This window comes from Poecilia mexicana, unplaced genomic scaffold (assembly GCF_051168715.1).
Source record: "Poecilia mexicana isolate PSO_F unplaced genomic scaffold, ASM5116871v1 scaffold_23, whole genome shotgun sequence".
NCBI classification, from domain to species: domain Eukaryota; kingdom Metazoa; phylum Chordata; class Actinopteri; order Cyprinodontiformes; family Poeciliidae; genus Poecilia; species Poecilia mexicana.
The window spans coordinates 10,995,445-11,014,526 of NW_028263392.1; the positions used below are offsets into that span (position 1 = coordinate 10,995,445).

The 19,082-nt window shown below is 41.2% G+C and overlaps 2 protein-coding genes across 2 annotated transcripts in view; both read left to right on the forward strand.

The window, feature by feature from the left end:
* sema3aa (sema domain, immunoglobulin domain (Ig), short basic domain, secreted, (semaphorin) 3Aa) overlaps positions 1 to 5,736 on the forward strand; it is a 38,044-nt gene extending 32,308 nt beyond the window's left edge. The window contains exons 15-17 of the mRNA XM_014982419.2: positions 915 to 982; positions 1,059 to 1,207; positions 2,235 to 5,736. Of these exons, the coding sequence (XP_014837905.2) occupies positions 915 to 982; positions 1,059 to 1,207; positions 2,235 to 2,933 (916 nt within the window). The 3' untranslated portion in view covers positions 2,934 to 5,736. The remainder of the gene's footprint in view (positions 1 to 914; positions 983 to 1,058; positions 1,208 to 2,234) is intronic.
* An 11,084-nt stretch (positions 5,737 to 16,820) lies between these two features.
* Positions 16,821 to 19,082, forward strand: part of pcloa (piccolo presynaptic cytomatrix protein a) — a 52,276-nt gene continuing 50,014 nt past the window's right edge. The window contains exon 1 of the mRNA XM_014982405.2: positions 16,821 to 17,486. Within this exon, the coding sequence (XP_014837891.2) occupies positions 17,275 to 17,486 (212 nt within the window). The 5' untranslated portion in view covers positions 16,821 to 17,274. The remainder of the gene's footprint in view (positions 17,487 to 19,082) is intronic.

A 19,082-nucleotide genomic window follows, 5' to 3' on the forward strand; every position in this document is an offset into this window, starting at 1 on the left:
AATTATAAAAGTTACTGTGATCCTCTTGGTTTCTTCTCCAATTAATGCGCCTCTTGCTTAGGTGGCAGTCGTGCCACGCTCTGTTCATTTTCAGATTGCAATTGCATTTGATTTTATTTCTGGGTGCCAGAATAAAGAGTTAAAAAAAAAAAAAGAAGCATGTATCATTTTTCTTCTAAGTAGCAATTATACACTAATTTGCATTTTATAAAATTCCAAAAAATGTTTGTGGTTATAATGTGACCAATTTTGAAAAAAAAAAAAAAAAAATTCAAAAACATTATTTACCGACCATTTTAACAAACTTTTTGTGTCTTTTTTGTTTTGTTTCTGCTGCTCAGCGTCTTTCCGTTCAGCCCTCATGTTGAGCTCACCTCATTTTCTTCTTACATCACGAGTCGGCCTGTCAACAGTTTTAAACCGTGACAGTTAGAGGCGAGGGGGGGGGGGATAATGGGAGGGGGGGACATTCACAGCTAGTCAGTAAAGCCGCACTATGAAAATGCTTCACCATTATGTTAGAAGCCCAAATGACGTAGTGGAATTTCACAAAGAGATGACAAAAAAAAAAAAAAAAAAGAGGCTTTTCTCAATGGCAAAACAGTTCAGAATGTGTCCCGTAACATTGGCTCCGCGGAGGGAAATGAAGTGAGGCATTGCCTTGATTAGCAGGCTTACTTTCTCTCCAGATTCTAGGGTTTATTGTTTATTTTTGCTCCATTTATGCGAATAAGCAGTGGAATGAAGCGTGAACTCCATGCCATTCTTCAGCTGCGTTGGGTAACATTACCCTCTAGTGTTTGAAATCGAACAGTACATGACAAAAAACTAGTGGCAAGGGGTCGGTATAACATGGATTTCTTCCCTGATGTTCTCATTGCCAACAGTCTTTTAAACTGTCGTTTCAACCACAGGAGAACCAGGCGACAAGACATCAGGAACGGAGATCCGCTCTCGCAGTGCTCAGACCTTCAACATCACGGTACTCAAAACAACTACTTCCCACACACGCGCCATCTTCCATTGATAATTTCTCTGACTGTTTTTTCTTTCGTTAGACAACGTGGATGGTTTGGGAGGCAGCATAGAGGACAGGAGTGTGTTCGGCGTGGAAAACAGCAGCATGTTTCTGGAGTGCAGCCCCAAATCTCAAAGAGCGCTGATTTACTGGCAGCTGCAGAGGCCCAATGATGATCGCAAGCAGGAGGTTTGTGTGCGCATTTGTGCGAGCATGTGCCGTTTTGTGTCAAATGGGGAGCATCTTTGAAGAACGGGGACATTTCTGGATGTGCCTTTGCAGTATAGATTATAAGCGATAAAAAAAAAATCTATAATTTTTGCAGATAAAATGACTTTTTACCCCCTTGCCCTATTCTCTGAGCCAAAACCTTTGTTATCTTTAGTCTACGGAACTCAAAGTGCAGAAAAAGCCATGGGTGTGGATGTATAGGGTCGCTTTCTTGACCCGAGGATGTAACCAATTACGTTTTGAAAAGATTGGCGCTGTGGCGTTATTTTTCTAGCTGGTCAGTGAGAGCGTGTTGTTTCAAGATCTGGCAAGAGACAGAAATGGGATACAGGAAGCCGAGTTGAGCTACAGAGCAGTGGGTCCGAAGGTTTATCTGATGCAAAACAAAGACGTTTTATAAGTTGACCTGAACGGATATTACAGCTGGATTAGAAACACAGAATATGATATGTGTCGATGTAAAAAAAAAACGAGCGGGCAGAGCCTTCCCTTAGCCTTTTTCAGCGCCACAAACTGCAATTGGGATTTTATGTTATGGCACAACAGGAAGTGGTGCATAAAGTGAAGTCGAAAAGTCGGGATACATGGTATTTAAATATGACATAACAGTGACAGGTGACTTTGCGCACCGCTTCGTCGGCAGTCGTCTTAAAGTTGCTATTTGTTTAAATACACAACAAAGAAATTGGGTGTAAATGTTAGTAACGGGGCGCTGTGCGGCTCAGTTTGCAGTGGCAGGCTGCCGATCTTAACGCACTTGGGTTCAGTTTCCAGTCTCGGATCATTTGCTGCATGTCTTCCCTTTTCTCTCCCCCTTATTTCCTGTCCACTTCCTGTACAAGAAAGCCCACTACAGCCTAAGACATAAAAATAAAAAGTTGGTCCGTGAAAAGTTGTGCATAGATTAAATGTGGTTTAGACTCATTAAGCTTCCTCTGTATTGCTCCTAATTTGTGTTCTTGTTGCGTCTGTGTTTCTGTGTCAGATTAAGATGGATGACCGGGTGCTGCGCACAGACCAGGGTCTGCTGATCCGCAGCCTGTCCCTGTCTGACACGGGAGTCTATCACTGCCAGGCAGTGGAGCACGGCTTCATTCAGCCCCTGCTGCGTCTCAACCTGCAGGTCATCCCCACCCAGAGACTGGGGGACATTCTGCCCGGGCTTCCCAGCGCAGGGGCCGGCGCAGGTAACTCGGCCAAGCACAGGGTCTGGTACAGAGATTTCCTGTCTCTCTTAGACCACCCGGAGCTGAACAGCGTGGAGGAATTTTGTGACAGAGTTTGGAAGAAAGAGCGCAAACAGAAGAAGGCGAAAGCTCCCAACAGCAACGGCAAACCTGACGGTGCCCCGAGCTCCGCGGTGCGACCCAAAGCTGCGGCCCCCACCGCTCAGAAACAGCAGGCCAGTCCGCCAAACAGCAGGCCGTGGCTTCAAGCCGGAGATCCGGTGGGGGAGGGGCCAACTCGGAGCCAGAGCAACCAGAAAGGTCAACCGAATCTGAGCGCGGCCCCTAAAAGTGGCCCGAAGACGCAGAACGGAGCAAAGGCGCAGGGCGGGTCGCAGGTCGCGGGGGGCGCTCGGGTCAGCAGCCAGCACACGGCAAAATGGAGGCGGATGCAGGAAAACAAGAAGGGACGCAACAGGAGGACCCATGAGCTCCAGAGACCCCCACGTAGCGTTTGAGAAAAGGAGCTGGGATGCACACCTTCAAGCAAATCTACACACGTACAAGCACAAAGCCATGCATCAGCATCAGCTCATACTATGGGTTGTGAATCCAGTATAATATAAAAAAAAAAAACATAAAACATCCAGCACATTTTCTGACATAACATACATGAACTACATCCTTGTAACAAAAGCAAGACGACTGGACAGGACTTGTGAAAAGGACGAGCAGAGGATTGAAAGCCGGGAATGCGTTCGACAAAGTTGCAAGAACATCCCTGTTTGCCTGGGAATACATTCTGGCAGACGCTCTTTCAAACCTCCTGTACATAAGCTACAAATATAAGACTGGGACTGAAAAAAAAAAAAAAGTTAAGTCACGGATTTGTCTGACTTCTATCGCTGACGGGACAGCCGCAGAGACGTTCATACATTTGCAGACATTTTGCGCAAAACAGAAACGAATGATCCACTGCGACCTGCTTCCACGTGTGAACTTGATACACTAGGAAAGTGTTTGGAAAAGTCGTATTCTGAAGAACTTTGTAAGGAGAAGAGCAGAGCAACAACAGCGCCCTCAAAGCGGGGAAAGAGAAGGGTTCACCTCGACGTGTGCACGGCTTGCACCAGTTGTCCTCAAACAAAGAAGAAAAAAAAAAAAAACAAAGGAATCATGCAAAGTTATACCACTGTGCAGACCAAGTTCTTCATCATAACCAATTCCTCTGAGGCTGGGAAGGCATTGTGCATGTTGTTGTCAATCAATATTTTAATAAGCTATTTTCTTTACTCCTTACCTTATGAGAGTCTGAGTTTCCTGTTACGTTTGCTTCCTTTTTCGCAATCTGCCCTCGATCGAGGTGCACAGATCCTCTAAAAAAAGAAGACAGTTCCTTGCAAAAGTACTCGCTTCAGTTAAGCCTTTCGCAGCAAACTATTTCAAATACTCGTGTATTTTCAAGATTTTATAGCCCAGCATAAAGTTGCACATTACTGTGAGGTGGAAAGAAATGGACACGTGGCTTTCGATTTTTTTCTATTAGTAATTTTCTAGTAATTAATTGGCCCCTAATTAATGTGACTTGATAGTTTTCCAACAGACAGCAGATTTTTTTCATCTGAGATGTTGATGTTTCCGCGATCTCCACATTTGGTTGCTTTTCTGATTGTGCTCTTCCTCACCAGCCTGTCAAGTTAAGCTAGTCTTAGGGGTTTGCAGCTGCCATGTACTCCTTTGATTTTCAGGTATCAGATGAAGCATCACTCTATATTTGGCCATAGCTTGGGATGTAGTTTCATAGCGTAACTTTACTTTAAACTTCTCCTCAACTTCTTCAACCTGTCTGCCACGTTCCTTGGTCTTCATGATGCTGTTTGTTCAATATTGTCCATTAGGAAGCCTGTGAGGCCTCCACAGTTTAGCTGTATTTACATTGATAATAACGTACACAGAGGTGCACACTATTAATTAGGTAACTTCTAAAGGCTGTTTGTTGTTTTTCTTTTTTTTTCTTTTTTTTTTTATATTTACGGGTATCAACATTAAAGGGTGCTGAATAAAAATGCATGCCACACTTTTCAGATTTGTCCTTGTGAGAAAAGTTTGGAGAAGCTTGCATCCTATTCTTTCCATTTCACGACTGTGTCCACCACTTTGTCGTAGCGGACGAAAGCGTGTCGAGGTTTGTCGTCGCGACGAGACAAAAACGCGACAAAGTTTAGGAATGCTATTGTAAGGCACTGCCCTGTTCTTTATGTGCATAATCCCATCTGCCCCCTGAATTTCCTGAGTAACTTATGATGTTAATACTTTTTTTTTTTTTTTTTAATGAATAAAAACTGGGACAAAAATCCCAGTTCGCAGCTATGCTGAAAACCCAGTCTGAATTGCTTTGTGTACATATATACATCAACCTTAACTATCTGTGTATATACAGTAAAATTACAGTACAAGAGCACCATTTAATTATTATTTATTGTTCTTTTTTTTTCGTGAAAGGGTTGGATTTATTTTTGATATATTTTTGCTCATCAGTGCATTTGCAAGAACGATGGCATCAGCAACCAAGTCTAATTACCGGACCAACTGGCTAAAGTTTTATTGAAGAGCGTAACCCCTTTTGTAGGAGGTGGGGGGAAGGATAAAAGTGTCAACATTTTTGTGGCTTCACTAATCTCATTTTTGACAACGATAAGCACAATTTTGATCTCTCTTGCCTTTCGTCATGTCCTCTTTCTCTCTCTCTCTCGACCCGTCCGCCACGTCCTCGTTTCACCTAGTAGCTGTTATGTGTAAGATAATTCTCCAAACTGAAAAACATTAGCTGTGAATCTCTGTAAGAAATAGTGGAGAATATTGTTAAATCTAGTCTGAGGAGAAGACTCGTTATACTGCATGTGAATGCTACCTTACAGTAAGTGCATCTTTTTCTATCGTCTTTTTACGTGTTTTGTGTGAGAGCTACAATTCCCTTGAACGTTTTTTTTTTTTTTTGTCTTTTTGCCAAAACAGTGATATGAATGACAAACATTCTGGCCAAAGCCGTTGAGGATCTTTCCCCCCCCAAAACCCCCTTAACCTTTGATTCGAAGATGGCATCTACTGTGTCCTCCCCCCTCTCCTCAACTTCATGAAAGTAAAGTGTTAATACAATAAATTAGAGCATATCTTGTTCCGCAAAAGCACTCGGAAGTTTGTTTCTCCCTGAGATTTAGAAGTATGAGAGAGCAGAGAGTTACCGCTGCTGTGACACAGTTCTTTCTGGCATGCATTCAGTTGTCTAAATAAACATCTCCGTTACAAAAAAAAACAAAAAAAGTTTCTGTGCTCTCCTTTCTTACAAAAAATTCCTACAAAGTTTAATTCAGGGAATGTTTTTGTGTGTGTGTGCGTGTGTGTTAGTGTAACAGGCTCATTCTAGTTCAAAGCTTTGAACTGCCAATCCCACCGTGTTGCCCGAGGCTTCCTGAACCCTCGTCAACCTGACTGAAGTCTCCTGGTAAGTTATTTAGTGTAAGAGGCTAAAAGGGCTTGACTAAGGTCAAATAGGAGCAGAGCTTTGGGACGTATCTTGTTGCGTTGGCCGCGCTGACACATGTGCATGGCTTTTGAAGTGCCTTGAGTGAAGCTAAATGTGAAATTAATTGTCAAACAATGAGTACAAACATTTCAAGCCATGAATTAACCCTCGAGTTTTGTGTTTGATGTTATATTTGACGAGGCAAGTTGGGCTTGGACGGAGCCACTACAGTAGAGGCACTCGACGTCAGTCCTCGAGTTCCAGTGTCCTTCAACTTTTAGATACGTCTCTGCTTGAGCACACTTGAGTCAAATAATCAGGGGACTCTACGGCAGGACTCTGGAAAACTTGCGGAGGAGGAGATTCAGCCGTTTGACTCGGGTCTGCTGGACCGGGAGACGTCTGAAAGTTGCAGATGCGTTTTCAACTCCTTGAGGACTGGGGTTGAAAACACCTGCTCTATGGCGACACCCAGTGGTTCATTTACAATATTGCTGTTGCAGCCAACTCCAGTCTTCGGAGAGCAGCGCCCTGCTCACTTTTTTATATCTTAAAATAGGAAGTAATACAATTGTTTATATTTAATTTGGATCAGTGGTGAAATTCACTTAAAAGAAGTAAACATGTCCGTGTAGAACAATGTGCTATAGGACGATTTTAACTTCTGAAAACATCCTGAGTTCAAGTCCAGTAGACCTAGTGATCTGTATGTGTCACTTCTAAAGTAGAATAAATAAAATAGCAATTTCTATAGCGCTGTGGAAAAGGATGTGTCACCTTACAGATTATGTTTTTGCTAGTTTGTCATACATACATGCGCCAGACCATGAAGCCTTTTTTTTTTCATGGTCTGGAATTATTTATTTATTGTTTTTTGATCAGATGAAGATAACCCGTGTAAGTAAAACAGTCAATGAGGAAAATATACCAAGAATAATCTTTCAAGACGGTTAAAAACATTAGAACTGATTTGTAAACAAATGCCTCCTCTTGCATTAGTGTGATGGATGTTGGCAGAAGGCTGCAGACAGGCCGACTGGTAATGTATGCAAGTGGGAAATCTACTGCCTAGAGAGAAATGTGAGCACAGGAAGGTTTTTCTTCTGATTTCAACTAAATCTGATCATTTGGCCTCGTTCACTGAAGAATTCAAAGAACAAAACGTGCCTCGACTTCAATGTGAAGCCGATTATCTTCCGTCGGTTGAGGCTGAAAAAGCACGACGTTCTGAATCACTGCACATTTGCTGAAGAAGCACTGTGGGAGCGGAGCCAACATTTTTCATAATATGTTGCTCTTGAAACATATGCATTTAACATGCTTTGTTAAATGCATGAAACATGCATTTAACAAAGCTCTGTTTGATCTACTTGAAGGGATGAAAATATTATTGCCACAAGATCACTGGACTTGTAATTCGCATTCCAAAAATAGCTTGATTCAATTGCATTTGAAGTATATTCTGAAAAAGCTAAATCTTGCAAGGTATTTGACTCTCCAGCGCTTAAGATGCAATATTTTGAAAGTTTAATTAACTTAAGTGCATTAAAAAAAATGCTCATTTTTATTTTTAATTCTTTGATAATAGAGAAGGATTTAAGAAAAAAAATATTTATATCATTTCTTTAGCTTTATTTTATGGTATTTTGAAAATATATATTCTGAAAAGTCTTATTTATTTCCAAATGACTGAACTAAATGCTGCGTTAAACCTGTCTTTAAAGAAAATAAAATTTTTGAAACTAAAAAATTAAAGAACAACATGTAATAGATTTTTTTTCTCTAAACACGTTCAGTAATTTTGCTTTCGTTTTTTTTTTTTTTACAAAAAGCTGTGAAACAAATAGCTGGGGGCGGAAGGATTAAAAAAAAAAGTAATTATCCAAAGAAACCACCAGGGGGCTCCGTTTAACACCCCCAATGGTTCCTTCCTATTATACATATCATTGCTCATTCATCTTTTTTTTTTTTTGTTGCTTTTTTATAATTTTGTGCTGCATTACCCTGACCTATTCTAAAAGTGAAACATGAAATCAAGAACACAATAAGGTCATGGGCAAAAACGGAGCAGCACGTGTGTGTTTGCTGGTGTCAGCTGCAGTGATTAGACTGCTGCAATCATGTTTCTGTCCTCAGGGTTCATGAATTTGCCGGTTACCATAACAACTGTCCTTGCATGTGCTGAGTGTTTGTCTTAGTCTTTACAAGAGTCATTTTCAGCTGCACAGAGCGAAAGTCTGTGCCTGTATTCAGCAGATTTTTTTATTAGCGTCTCTTTTTGTATCGCGCGTGCTCTGCACACACTCCAAGCTGCTTTCTTCCTACACCAGTATTTCTCGTCAAGTATATTCAGGACTTTACCCATTTAACATAATTGAATACTTTAGAAGATTTCTGATTGGTAGAATTTCGAAACCAATTTATCAGACCAGCGGGCATGAGATAACGACCAATCTGTTACATCTTACAACACCCTACGGAGAGCCGAGTATCTCTGGATGCTTATGTAAACTAATTTCTATGGGCTCTAGACATATTACTTTAACAAAGTATTGTGTTGTGTGTGTGTGTGTGTGTGTGTGTGTGTGTGTATGCGCCTTCACAACCAGAACTGCTCATAAGTCTTGAAAGTGGGTTTTATTAAGAAGCTCTCTTTCTTGCCCTGGAGTCATTTGAGGGATTGTGGGAAATAAAGGCTATGGGCAAACAGTGAGGAGGAGATTTAGCTCGACACTAAAGGAGAAGATAGCAGCAGGCTCATGAACTCATTTAGGAACTAAATAAATTAAAATGCATAACTCGAAGTTGTATCTCTTCATTTTTGCTCTCTTGTTTTTTTTCCTCACTCTTGCCAGCTAACACTGATCACATCTGGCCGACGGCAAAGCATCTGTAAATATGTTTCACCCTTAATCACTTACTTTGTCTTTGCTGTAAACATTTTACATGTCTGCAGATATTTGCGTGCTGCACTCCAGGGGGGGGGGGGGGCTGCGGCATGCATTATTGTAATCTTTAAGGCATCCTGTAATTAGCAACCCTGCAGGTGAGTGGCAGCTGTGGAAAGAATCTAAGGCAACCAAAGCAGGACCCTTAGAAAGAGCAGCTCTCCCTGATGACAGGTGACATTTTCCATCCAGACTGAACCCTGCTGTGTTCTCCAGGGGCTCCGTTTTTCTGAGCTTCATGTTGATTGCAGCAGCCTGTGTTGAGGCATGATTTGGAGAAGTATGTAAGCAGGAGGGGGGGAGGGGGAAAGAAGAAGAAAAAAACGTTAAACAGGGGCTGATTTGTGATGTTTCAACTTTTGCGCAGCGTAGAAACATCACCATCTTGGTGAGTATGGTGTTTTCAAAATGATAGACACTTTTTACCCACAAAAATCTCTCATGTGCAGTTTCTCTTAAAGAGCTTATGATTGTTTAGCACTTTTTGTTGTGTGTAAATTAAGTCCACTCTTTAGGCAAGAAACCTAATTTTACTCCATTCTTTCATGTTGAGTGTTGCTGTCTTGCTGGGAGGTGAACTTCAAGCCTCTTTCCTTCTAGCATCGCCACGTATTTAGTGTCCCAACAGGATGATACTTCTCTGAGGATCCTCTGTCTGTCTCAAAACAGCTGTATTTATACTGAGAACCAATGATAAGACGTAAAAAGTCCCTGACAAACACTGAGCCTGCACCTCATCCATGCTTCACAGCGGAACATTGTCTTAGATTCATGGCGATCGATGCTCTAGTCCCTCTGTATTCTGGAGGGAATACTGATTCAGGCGTACCGCCGCTGTTGACGCCCAGGGCTTCCAGAGATCCTTTGCTAGGATTGCCAAAGCTCATCGGCCCAATTGTCATTTTAGATTTTATTGAAGCTGCATCAGGACAGTTATCTCTGGGCCCCATGGAGACGGCTGGCGTGGAAGTATTTTACGTAACCCCCCCCACCTCATTACCTTCGTAATGTGCTGAGTTTGTTTGCACATGCACGCTTGATTCTGTCGTCACTGTGACTCATCTGTGTTTAGTCCACCCACACTCGAGGGACTTGCCCCCCTCGTTGCAGAAAAAAAGTGGCGACGCTTCGGTCTGTGACGCACTGTGTTGGCAACAGGTGTGAGCTGTTCTGAATTCACAAACACTGAGGGAGAATTTAAGGCTTAATTGGCCATGAAAGCAGCATCGCTTTAACGTTTTGTCTCACTCCTCTCTTTCTGAAATAGGACCTTTCTCCCTTGGGCACTGCTTCTCTTCTAATGATGAATCAGCATTTGGATACTGAATGAGCATCAGCTGATGTCAGCGAGACGCCATGAATGGAGCAAACACACGGAGGAAAACGCTTTCTGTGTCACTGGAGAGCCACGGTTTTAGAACACTTCCGCTTGTACAGGAGATACGAAGAGGTCATGGAAGAAATGGCACAAAGGACACTTGATTGTGACTCAACACAAATGACAAATCAAGAGTGGCCGAGAACATTGTCACGAAATGCATGCATGATAAATAAGAGTGTTAATTTTAACCCTTTCATGCGTGGATGTTTATGTTATAAATGCACACAGAAGTGGACACTAAATGCATCATAAAAATACACTATCAACTACTGGCCATCAGCTGCAAATGCAAGAAATTAGTTTTGTTAAATCCAATATGGCCGACAGACAACAAAAAACACGCCAACCGACCCTGTCCCTCCTTCTATTGTAGACGACTCTTGCAGGTAAAAAAAATATATTGTGACATCAGATAGCCCCTAAAGAACAATACTACTGATGTATTTTTCAAATAACAACTTTGTGTTTGGAGAAAATTACAATTGATTGTCTCAAAAAAAAAAATAAAGAAAATATATTTTTTACAAAAATTTTTCCTACCTTAAGAAAATAAAAAAAATTGGGAAAAAAAAAATCCTGACACGAAGAATCATAATTCATGCATGAAAGAGGTAATGTAATATTTGTCTTTTGTGCACTTATACTATTGTACTTGTTGAAATTCAGTTACCGATAACTTTCCACACTTTGCCAAGGTACATATGGAATGCTCTGGAAACATTTTTGTACCCTTCTCCTGACTGTTACTTTACAACAATGAGCTCTTATTGATCTTTGAGAACCTCTCTGTTAAATATCCTTTTGAATGATACTGAGCTTTATTCCAAGTTAAGCAGGTTCTCTGTAACAGGTGGCAGGGGGCAAGTTAAGAATTAAAACATTAAATTAGCTTTTAGCAAAGCGTTAGTTTCAGCGTGCCTACAGTTAGGCAACCAGGTTATTGCGCCTTTTTTATTTTCACGTTTTCCTCTGAGAGGAAGAAGTTGTACTCATTTATCCTTAAGGTGATTTTTGTTTTATTTTGCATTTGAAAACATGTTCCTATTCTGGAAAAGACTGCTTTCTCTACTGGCCCCAGAGAATCTTATTTTCTTTGGCATCTCCTTAGAGCAAAACACACAAATTAATGGTAAATTCACAGATTTTCCTTTTTCTGACTGACAACACTGAGTCAGTGAAAGGAGGTGCACAAAGGACAAGCATGCACTTCAGTACAAACTAGGCACCAAGGAAATACTGTGATTATTGAATAGTGCCAGGTGTTGCCTCGTCACCATAGCCGCTTTAAATGTATGCACCAAGCAGCCCGTCCTGTTGCTACATCAATCACAAAGCTGCACTCTTGGCTTTGGAGATTTGGCCTCCAGACAACAACCAGCAAATCCTATTAAGAGTCCTTCTACACCACAAAGTACCCTTCCCCTTGTCCTTCAGCTGAGAATCATAACGTTGTCTTTAAATAATTCCTGCACACACTAGCTCGCAAACGCAGAAAAGCATCTCAGCGTCTGAGTGACGACTCGGGTTAAATATTTAAGTGTGTTTTGTGCTTTCGTTGTGAGTTTTCATCTTCGGCCATGAACGTCTCATCTCGAGCCTTCCAGCGGCTCGGTGCCGTTTCTCTGCGCTTCTGCAGCTTTGAGCTTGTTTGAAACAAAGGGACTTATGTAAGTCCTTCACTGTTTGGAGAGTCGCAATCAGATGTGTCTGTGCGTCCTCGGGGGAGCGAGGAATGTTATTCACGCAGTTTGTTTTGTGGCAAGAAACCGGCTGCTCTTGCACAGAAAAAGAAAAGAAAAAAAAAGATGTTTGTCCCACTTTAAACATGCAAAGTGTTAATGTTCTCTCTACAGCTGTGTGACTACCACATGCCATTAGCTTCTGCTTTTTGTTTCTGTTGTTTTTGCTGCTTTCAGTGGGATCAACAGATGGTGGTGCAATGTTTGCTCTGGTCGCCCGAGAAGAATTTTAGTCTCTGCCAGAATTTCTCTCCTTTGTTTTGCCATTTGATTCTCAGTCTGACCCTTTTCTGTGACTGCGAGCTCAGGCTGGACAACTCGCACATTGCACTGTGTGAAAACAGCTTACAGGGCAAAGCAAAGTGACTGATTGGCCTATCTCTCAGAAGAAAAGAGGATTAGAGAGGCGGTTTTAAGTCTGCGCATGGGTGCACCCTCATTGGACTAAGTGTGTGTGTGTGTGTGTGTGTGGGTGACTAAGTGTGTGTGTGTGTGTGTGTGTGTGCTCGCAGCAGGTGCACCCAGGTACATCTACCGAGAGCATATGCGGATAGCGAGGCAAAGTGAGGGAAGCGAGAGGAACCTCAGTGACTTTAAAAGAACTCTTTATCCCCAGTGACTCAACAGACAGAAGGAAACTTCCCCTTTGGACGACATTAGCCGGGATGCTAATAAGGATAAGTGAGGCTCAGCCCTAATGTAAGAGAAATTAAACATCACTTGCAAGAATATTGTCGCCTGGGATCTGCCTCCCTTCGTTATCACTCTTTGAATTAAAGGATACAAACATGGACACACTCCACACAGCAGGTATGCGACTTTCTCTTTTTTTTTTTTTTTGTTGAATTGGAAAGAGGGCTGGATTAGGATGCTAAAGCTCTCAGGGGAAGAGTCAAGAAGATTGTTTAGACAACCATATCACGAGGGGCAAATGACTCTTGTAGCACCTGCAGGTGGATTCTCCAGAGTACCAGTAAAGGGTCTGTTGAGGTGTGTTTTTGAAGCTTGGTTAGTTTTCTACTTTTATTTGGCCCATTTTCTAGAGAAAAAAAAACAACAAAAAAACAAGAGCCTGCTTTTGTTAGTCTCTTGCCTCATGCTCTAAATGAGTATTCATATTTAATGGGCCCAGTCTGTGTTATCTGGTTACCAGACTCAAGTTACATCAGTGAGCTCCTCAAGCACACAAAAACACTGGAGAATCCAGGAATATGGCTCATCATAATACACTATTCAGAAGTCGATCATGTATTCCTTAACATGTCAAGTTTCAAGATGTATTTTCGCTGAACTTGACATAGACGTACATCATCAAATAGATATAGGAATGAGTAATTTAACCTCCCAAAAAGTGCTACTAGAATCATATCTAAATTGCTTTCTAACTATGCTAATATAATTTTGAACATGTATTTGGCCCCTTTATTAGCTTTTCTGTAGCTTCTTTAAGACTTTGGCCACACAAAAGATTTCAATATCAGAAAAAGGTATAAGTAAATACAAAATGTAGCTTTGTACATTTGAGGAAAACTTCTCCAAACCAGTCTTTTTGATGATTTACATAAATGATTTATAACCCTCGCCCAGCGCAGATGTCAGTGACTTTTTTTTTTTTTTGTAGAAGTGTGTCGACCTCCCAGTGCATAATCACATCTCCAACCGTGTCAAAACATCAAAGTTAGAATATGAAGCCTTGCTACAACATACCTTTCCATTGGTCAGTTTACTGCATAAGAATATGGAATCAAGTCCCTCACAACCACATCCTCCCAGCATTAGTCTTTGTCTTCATGTGTTATAATCAATTAACATCAAGCACTCATCAAAAATGATCGAGCAACATGCTTTGTCTTCACTCGTACAAAGCACTACAATGACACCCCAATATCAAAACTATACAGAAGACAACAATCCGAGCCTGTAGAGCGGACAATCATGATTTACCAGCTGATTTTAAATTGAGCCTTGAAGCTGCTTTTAATACTTTTGGCCACAAGATGTCACTACTTTGAAAACCTTCAAGAAATGAACCCTTTCCGCCCACCCCTAATTTAAGCTTCAACGCTTCAGAACACATAATTAGGACATAAAATATCGGTTAAGTTTCCGTATTACTCTTGAGGTTTTTGATCGAGTTCTTGTGTTGGAACACTCCGTCTTCTTTTATGTAGTAACCAGTGATTTTTCCCCTCGGCTCTTGTGTTCAGACCCTGCCCCAGCTGCTCTGCTTCTGTTGATTAGTCTCACCTGTCCCTTGTTTTGCTAATGGCCTCTTAAAGAAGTCAGTCCTCCTCCTGAGATTCATCCATTACCTCCTACGTGGCTTTCTGAAAACTTTGCTTTAGCTTGGTGACTCCTGAAATCTCTCGATTCTCAGTAATATTTGAGTTAAAGGTAATAATTTCACAACTATGCACCACTACAATACATTGCAGCTTGTAGTCGTAATGTGGAACAAGTTCATGTGACATGAATACAGTACTCTCAGTAAAACCTGACTACATGTGATGAGCTGATAAAGGTAAAGACTTTTTCAACATTCTATTGAAAAACGTTATTTTAATGCAAAGAAAATAGCAGTCTAACCATAACACTCATTTAGGTAAAAATATATCTATATATATATATATTTAGCTTTACATGAGAATGTTGCATAACTCTGAACTTGCAGTAATCGCATTGCTCTGTTTGAACACACTTCTATTTATGTTTTGTCTTTGGAAGGGGGTTCTTGCTTTTTATGAGTGAATATCTGTGTCGTGTGAACGTGGGGGCGTACTGGTTGTTCCTACACTTGCACACAAGAAGAGCATCCATACATAGGCTGCTTGTCCGCCCTCACAGAACAGAATATTAGAAAACGCTCTTCCCAGCAAGTAGGCAAAAAAAAAAAGAGAGATCATTACGCTACCATCATTTATCACTGAAGACCGTCACGAAAATGCGTGCCTACACATGCAGATACACTGTGGAGTATAGAAGGAAAAATACAAAGGAGATGACTGTAAAAAAAAAAAAAATGAGTCATGCCTTTGCATGGGAAGGTCAAGGAGATGGAGGTGGGATGAGAAAATTTTAATTGATAAAAAAAAAAAAAAAAAGAAAATGGCAAAAGAATGAAATAAAAGTATTAAGGATTCTGGAAAGCTTAAAAATGTTATGGTCATCATTATATCTATCTATCTATCCCGTGTTATGGCAATTTGTAGAATAGCCCAAGAACTGAAGTCGGAGAACATATAATTGCATATGGATACAGATTGGTAGAGTTAAATAACATTCCCTTGGATCTGAAAAGACAAAAAACATGGCTACCTATTTTCAGGGCCTGGTTGTGATCTAAATACACAGTCAGTCTCCGAACGACCTCCGGCGCTGCATCAGAAGCGCCACAACAAAATAATTCACAAGGACGCCGTGGTTATTACAAGCTAGAGATACGATGCAGTGATTGCGAGATATCCGGCATCACACTTTTGGTTCCTGTCATCGCATCTAAAATTGAGTTCAAATGATCTATACTGTCACACGCTCGTACTCCGGAGCTTCCTGTCCAGGTGCCTTGGGGGGGTGGGATGGGGGGGGGGTACTGTGAGTTTGTTCCAATGAGGACACATCTGCCCAACAGCTCCTACGGAGCAACACAGCAAATGAGCACTTGCTGTCGTATTGCTGCACTTCCTGTTGATGTAGAGCACAGCCGACAGGTTTTAATATCCTCGATGCTGTGTCTGCTTCCTGCTTGTGCATATTCCCACAGCAGTAGACCTAAATAAATATGCTGTAGGTCTGATTTGTGCCACGCGGGATGATGACTGGTTACGAGTTCACATCGGCGTCTAAACTGGGTTGTCTTTTTGAAGATGGGATGTTCTGGAGCCTATTTTGAGACCGGTTGATCCTTTGCGGCGCTCCTTCACAAAACCCGAGCTATCACATCTTCATGAAAGAGAGAAGAGGAGATAAAGAGACCATTGTTGCGTGTCAATGAGTGAAAACCGATTTCCTCACAGATTTCTGCCAATATAAAGCAGCATATTTATTTATCTAACAGAAAGGCTATGGAGATGATAGCTGGGTACTGAAAATGGATTATTCAACCTATGAGTCATCTATAGGCCTTTGCAGATGTCTTATCTGTGTTTCTGAATATTTCATGATGGCATACTCCACTAAAATTAGATTTGCATGTTTTGAAATCATGATGCCTGACATTGTTGTTTTTCTTTTTTCTTTTGTAATGTGCAATCACACAACTATGATCATCTTAGGCTCTCCCAGAGGCCCTGGTTTCTTGACCCCAAACTAATATTTGCATTTGCTCTCTGCCGACTGAACATGACACAGATTTTGTATTTTGAGGATTGTGACTTTTTGTTTGTTTGTTTTAATTCTCTCTCTGGATTTCACAGTCAACCTAAATGTAGCAGTGATGGTCGCCTTTAAGCACATTTTCCTTCGCTGATGTCTTAGGATCACTTGCGAGGTGGAGCATGCGTGGTTGGTCAGGATACGTTTGGAGAACCTGCGTTAAGTTGACCGAAGTTCTTCAGAGAAGAGCGGAAGTTGTTTTTTTTTTTCAACTTAAAGCACGTAATGTTTAATAAAATACATTTCCACTGTGGATAAATATAAAAGCACTGCAAAAAAAAAAATCTTACCTATAATTTATGTGACACCTCGTTTGTCAAATGATAATAATAATTAATTAATTAATAATATTTTGTGTTGGTAATATTAGAAAACTGAAGTTAAAACGGTATGTAATAAAATTAGGATTTAAAATAAAACATGAAAGTTAAATATTACTGTAAATTTCAGGCAATAAAATGTAGGATTTTTTATTTCAAAGCACTTGGATTGAAAAGTTCAAATTTTTGTTGGTCAAGGCTGGTGTGAATTTATTAACGATAATGACGAAAACAATGCTAGGGGAAAATAAAATAAAATAAGTATTTTATTTTGTAATCGTGTTCCGGAAGTCGCTCATTTGTTACGAGCAGTAGTAAAACGAAGACCCCCCTCACGGAAAACTGTGGCAACTGTGGTTTGAAGCTGGAGAGATGCGAGCTACAGAAAAACAACGAGAAACGTAGGAAATGGAGAAGCGCGACTGGACAGGGAAATAACTGCAGAAATCTAAACAATCCGTCATGCTTCGGTACTCGAAGGATCACCGTTTTCGAAGATAATTAATTAATAAAAAAAAAAAAAAAAAGACGGGTGTCGGATTGATCTGAGAACTGGGGGGAACGGGAGGGGTCGATCATGGGGAACGAAGCGAGCCTGGAAGGAGGCGAAGGGCCGCCGTCTGGTCTGCCGGAGGGGCTGGCACCTGACGGAAAGGGCGGCTTCGTCCGGATCTCCGATGGCACTCCGGTCAACCTGAGCGAACTAAGCGAGGACGAGAGGAGGCAACTGGCCGCGGCGATGTCAAGGGCGCAGGGCAGGCAACCTGGAGCTCCGGCAGCTGCACGAAGGCAGGGATTTCAAACGGCATCATTCAATGCACTCCAAATATCTAAACGGACCAAGCGTTTTGTGTGCGAGAGGCCTGAGCGAATCTCTCTCTCTCTCTCTCTGTCTCTCTCTGTGTGTGTGTGTGTGTGTGTGTGTGTGTGTGTGTGTGTGGTTAAGAAATATGCAATAAGGAGGCGGAGAGTCCCATTTACACCCATTTCAATGCCGCAAATCGCGCAAGAAACCCCAGTTTGTTCCTAGAGTTCATTGTGAGGAGGAGTGATGGGAGTCTCCGATTAAAATGTTTTTGGTTTTTTTAATGGCTGAATCCACAAAATTGGCTGTAAAGTGGGCAAAGTTGCAGCTCGTGGCGGTGTAAACGAAAACACTCGAGTCACCAGAATGGTCCGATTCGATCGGTCGTTCTGTGTGAAATCAGTGAGGAGACACACCTCCAGTAGCCTATTTGTGAGAAATGGTCGAAATGCCTGCTGGGTAAGGAAATTTGTCGTGCCTAATGTTTTCTTCTTCTTCTTCTTCATTTGCATTTTGAACATCTTAACAATTAACTACATATATATACAGCCATAAAAAAACAAGACCCTGCAAAATTTTGTTAGTGGTATTTACAATGGGATGAAGTAATGGGCCTCTGTGCTAACTGTCTCCAACTGGGGGGCGGGGGGGAATGTTATTTATATCCGAGCTAGAGATTGGGGGGAGGGGTGCATCAATATTAATATGACTATAAATAGAACAGGGACATTAACTTATTTTTATTTTGATTGTGTTTCCCCAAACGAATTCTGTCTTGGTTTTTTCATTCGTACTGAATCTCTGCTACATCTCGTGCCGAGTAGGAAACAGGCTTGGCGCTGTCCGTGGTGCTGAAAATACTCACTGCGGCGCTTTTTACGCCAAATATTGTTTTGTCGACAGAGCCTGCCCAAGGTTTTATGAGGCCCCAAGCAGAATTTCATTGCGGGGCCACCACATAACATTTGAGCCCATTTATATTGTCCATTTTTGTCTGTTATTATTATTATTTTGTAATTCTGCTGTTTTGTACTTTTGCCTTCTGAACCCTAAAGTGAGGGGTAGGAGGTGATATGAATAATGCTGCATCTACATGCCAAACATAGAAATACATCTGATTACATCAAATTAGGCATAAGGCAATTGATTTGAATTATTTTTAAGAATTGGTAATTAGTAAAGTTGCCTCTTTTTTTTTTTTTTTTTTTTTGCCAAAATACATTTCTTGACTGAAAAATAAAACACTTAGTAACATGTTTGTCTTACATATGATTTCAGACTTGGCTTAGACTTGCACTTTAAAGGTCTCATGGCAATCCAGACTCAAGTCTTGTGAAGAAAATTCATCTTATTTAATCAGTGGTGAACATAATCTGTTAAGTGTAGACCATTTGAGTTAATGATCTACGTTGCTCCTAAGCCTGCGCACACTTGTGTGTATTTGTGAAAAGGACTACTTGTCATGGTAATGTTACACAAAGTACATTTTAATTCTGTGCAATGATTCTCAAGACAACCTGCAAGTAAAAGCTTCCTGATTCGTTGATTTTCATTAAGTGCCTGTGTGCGTCTAGCAAACA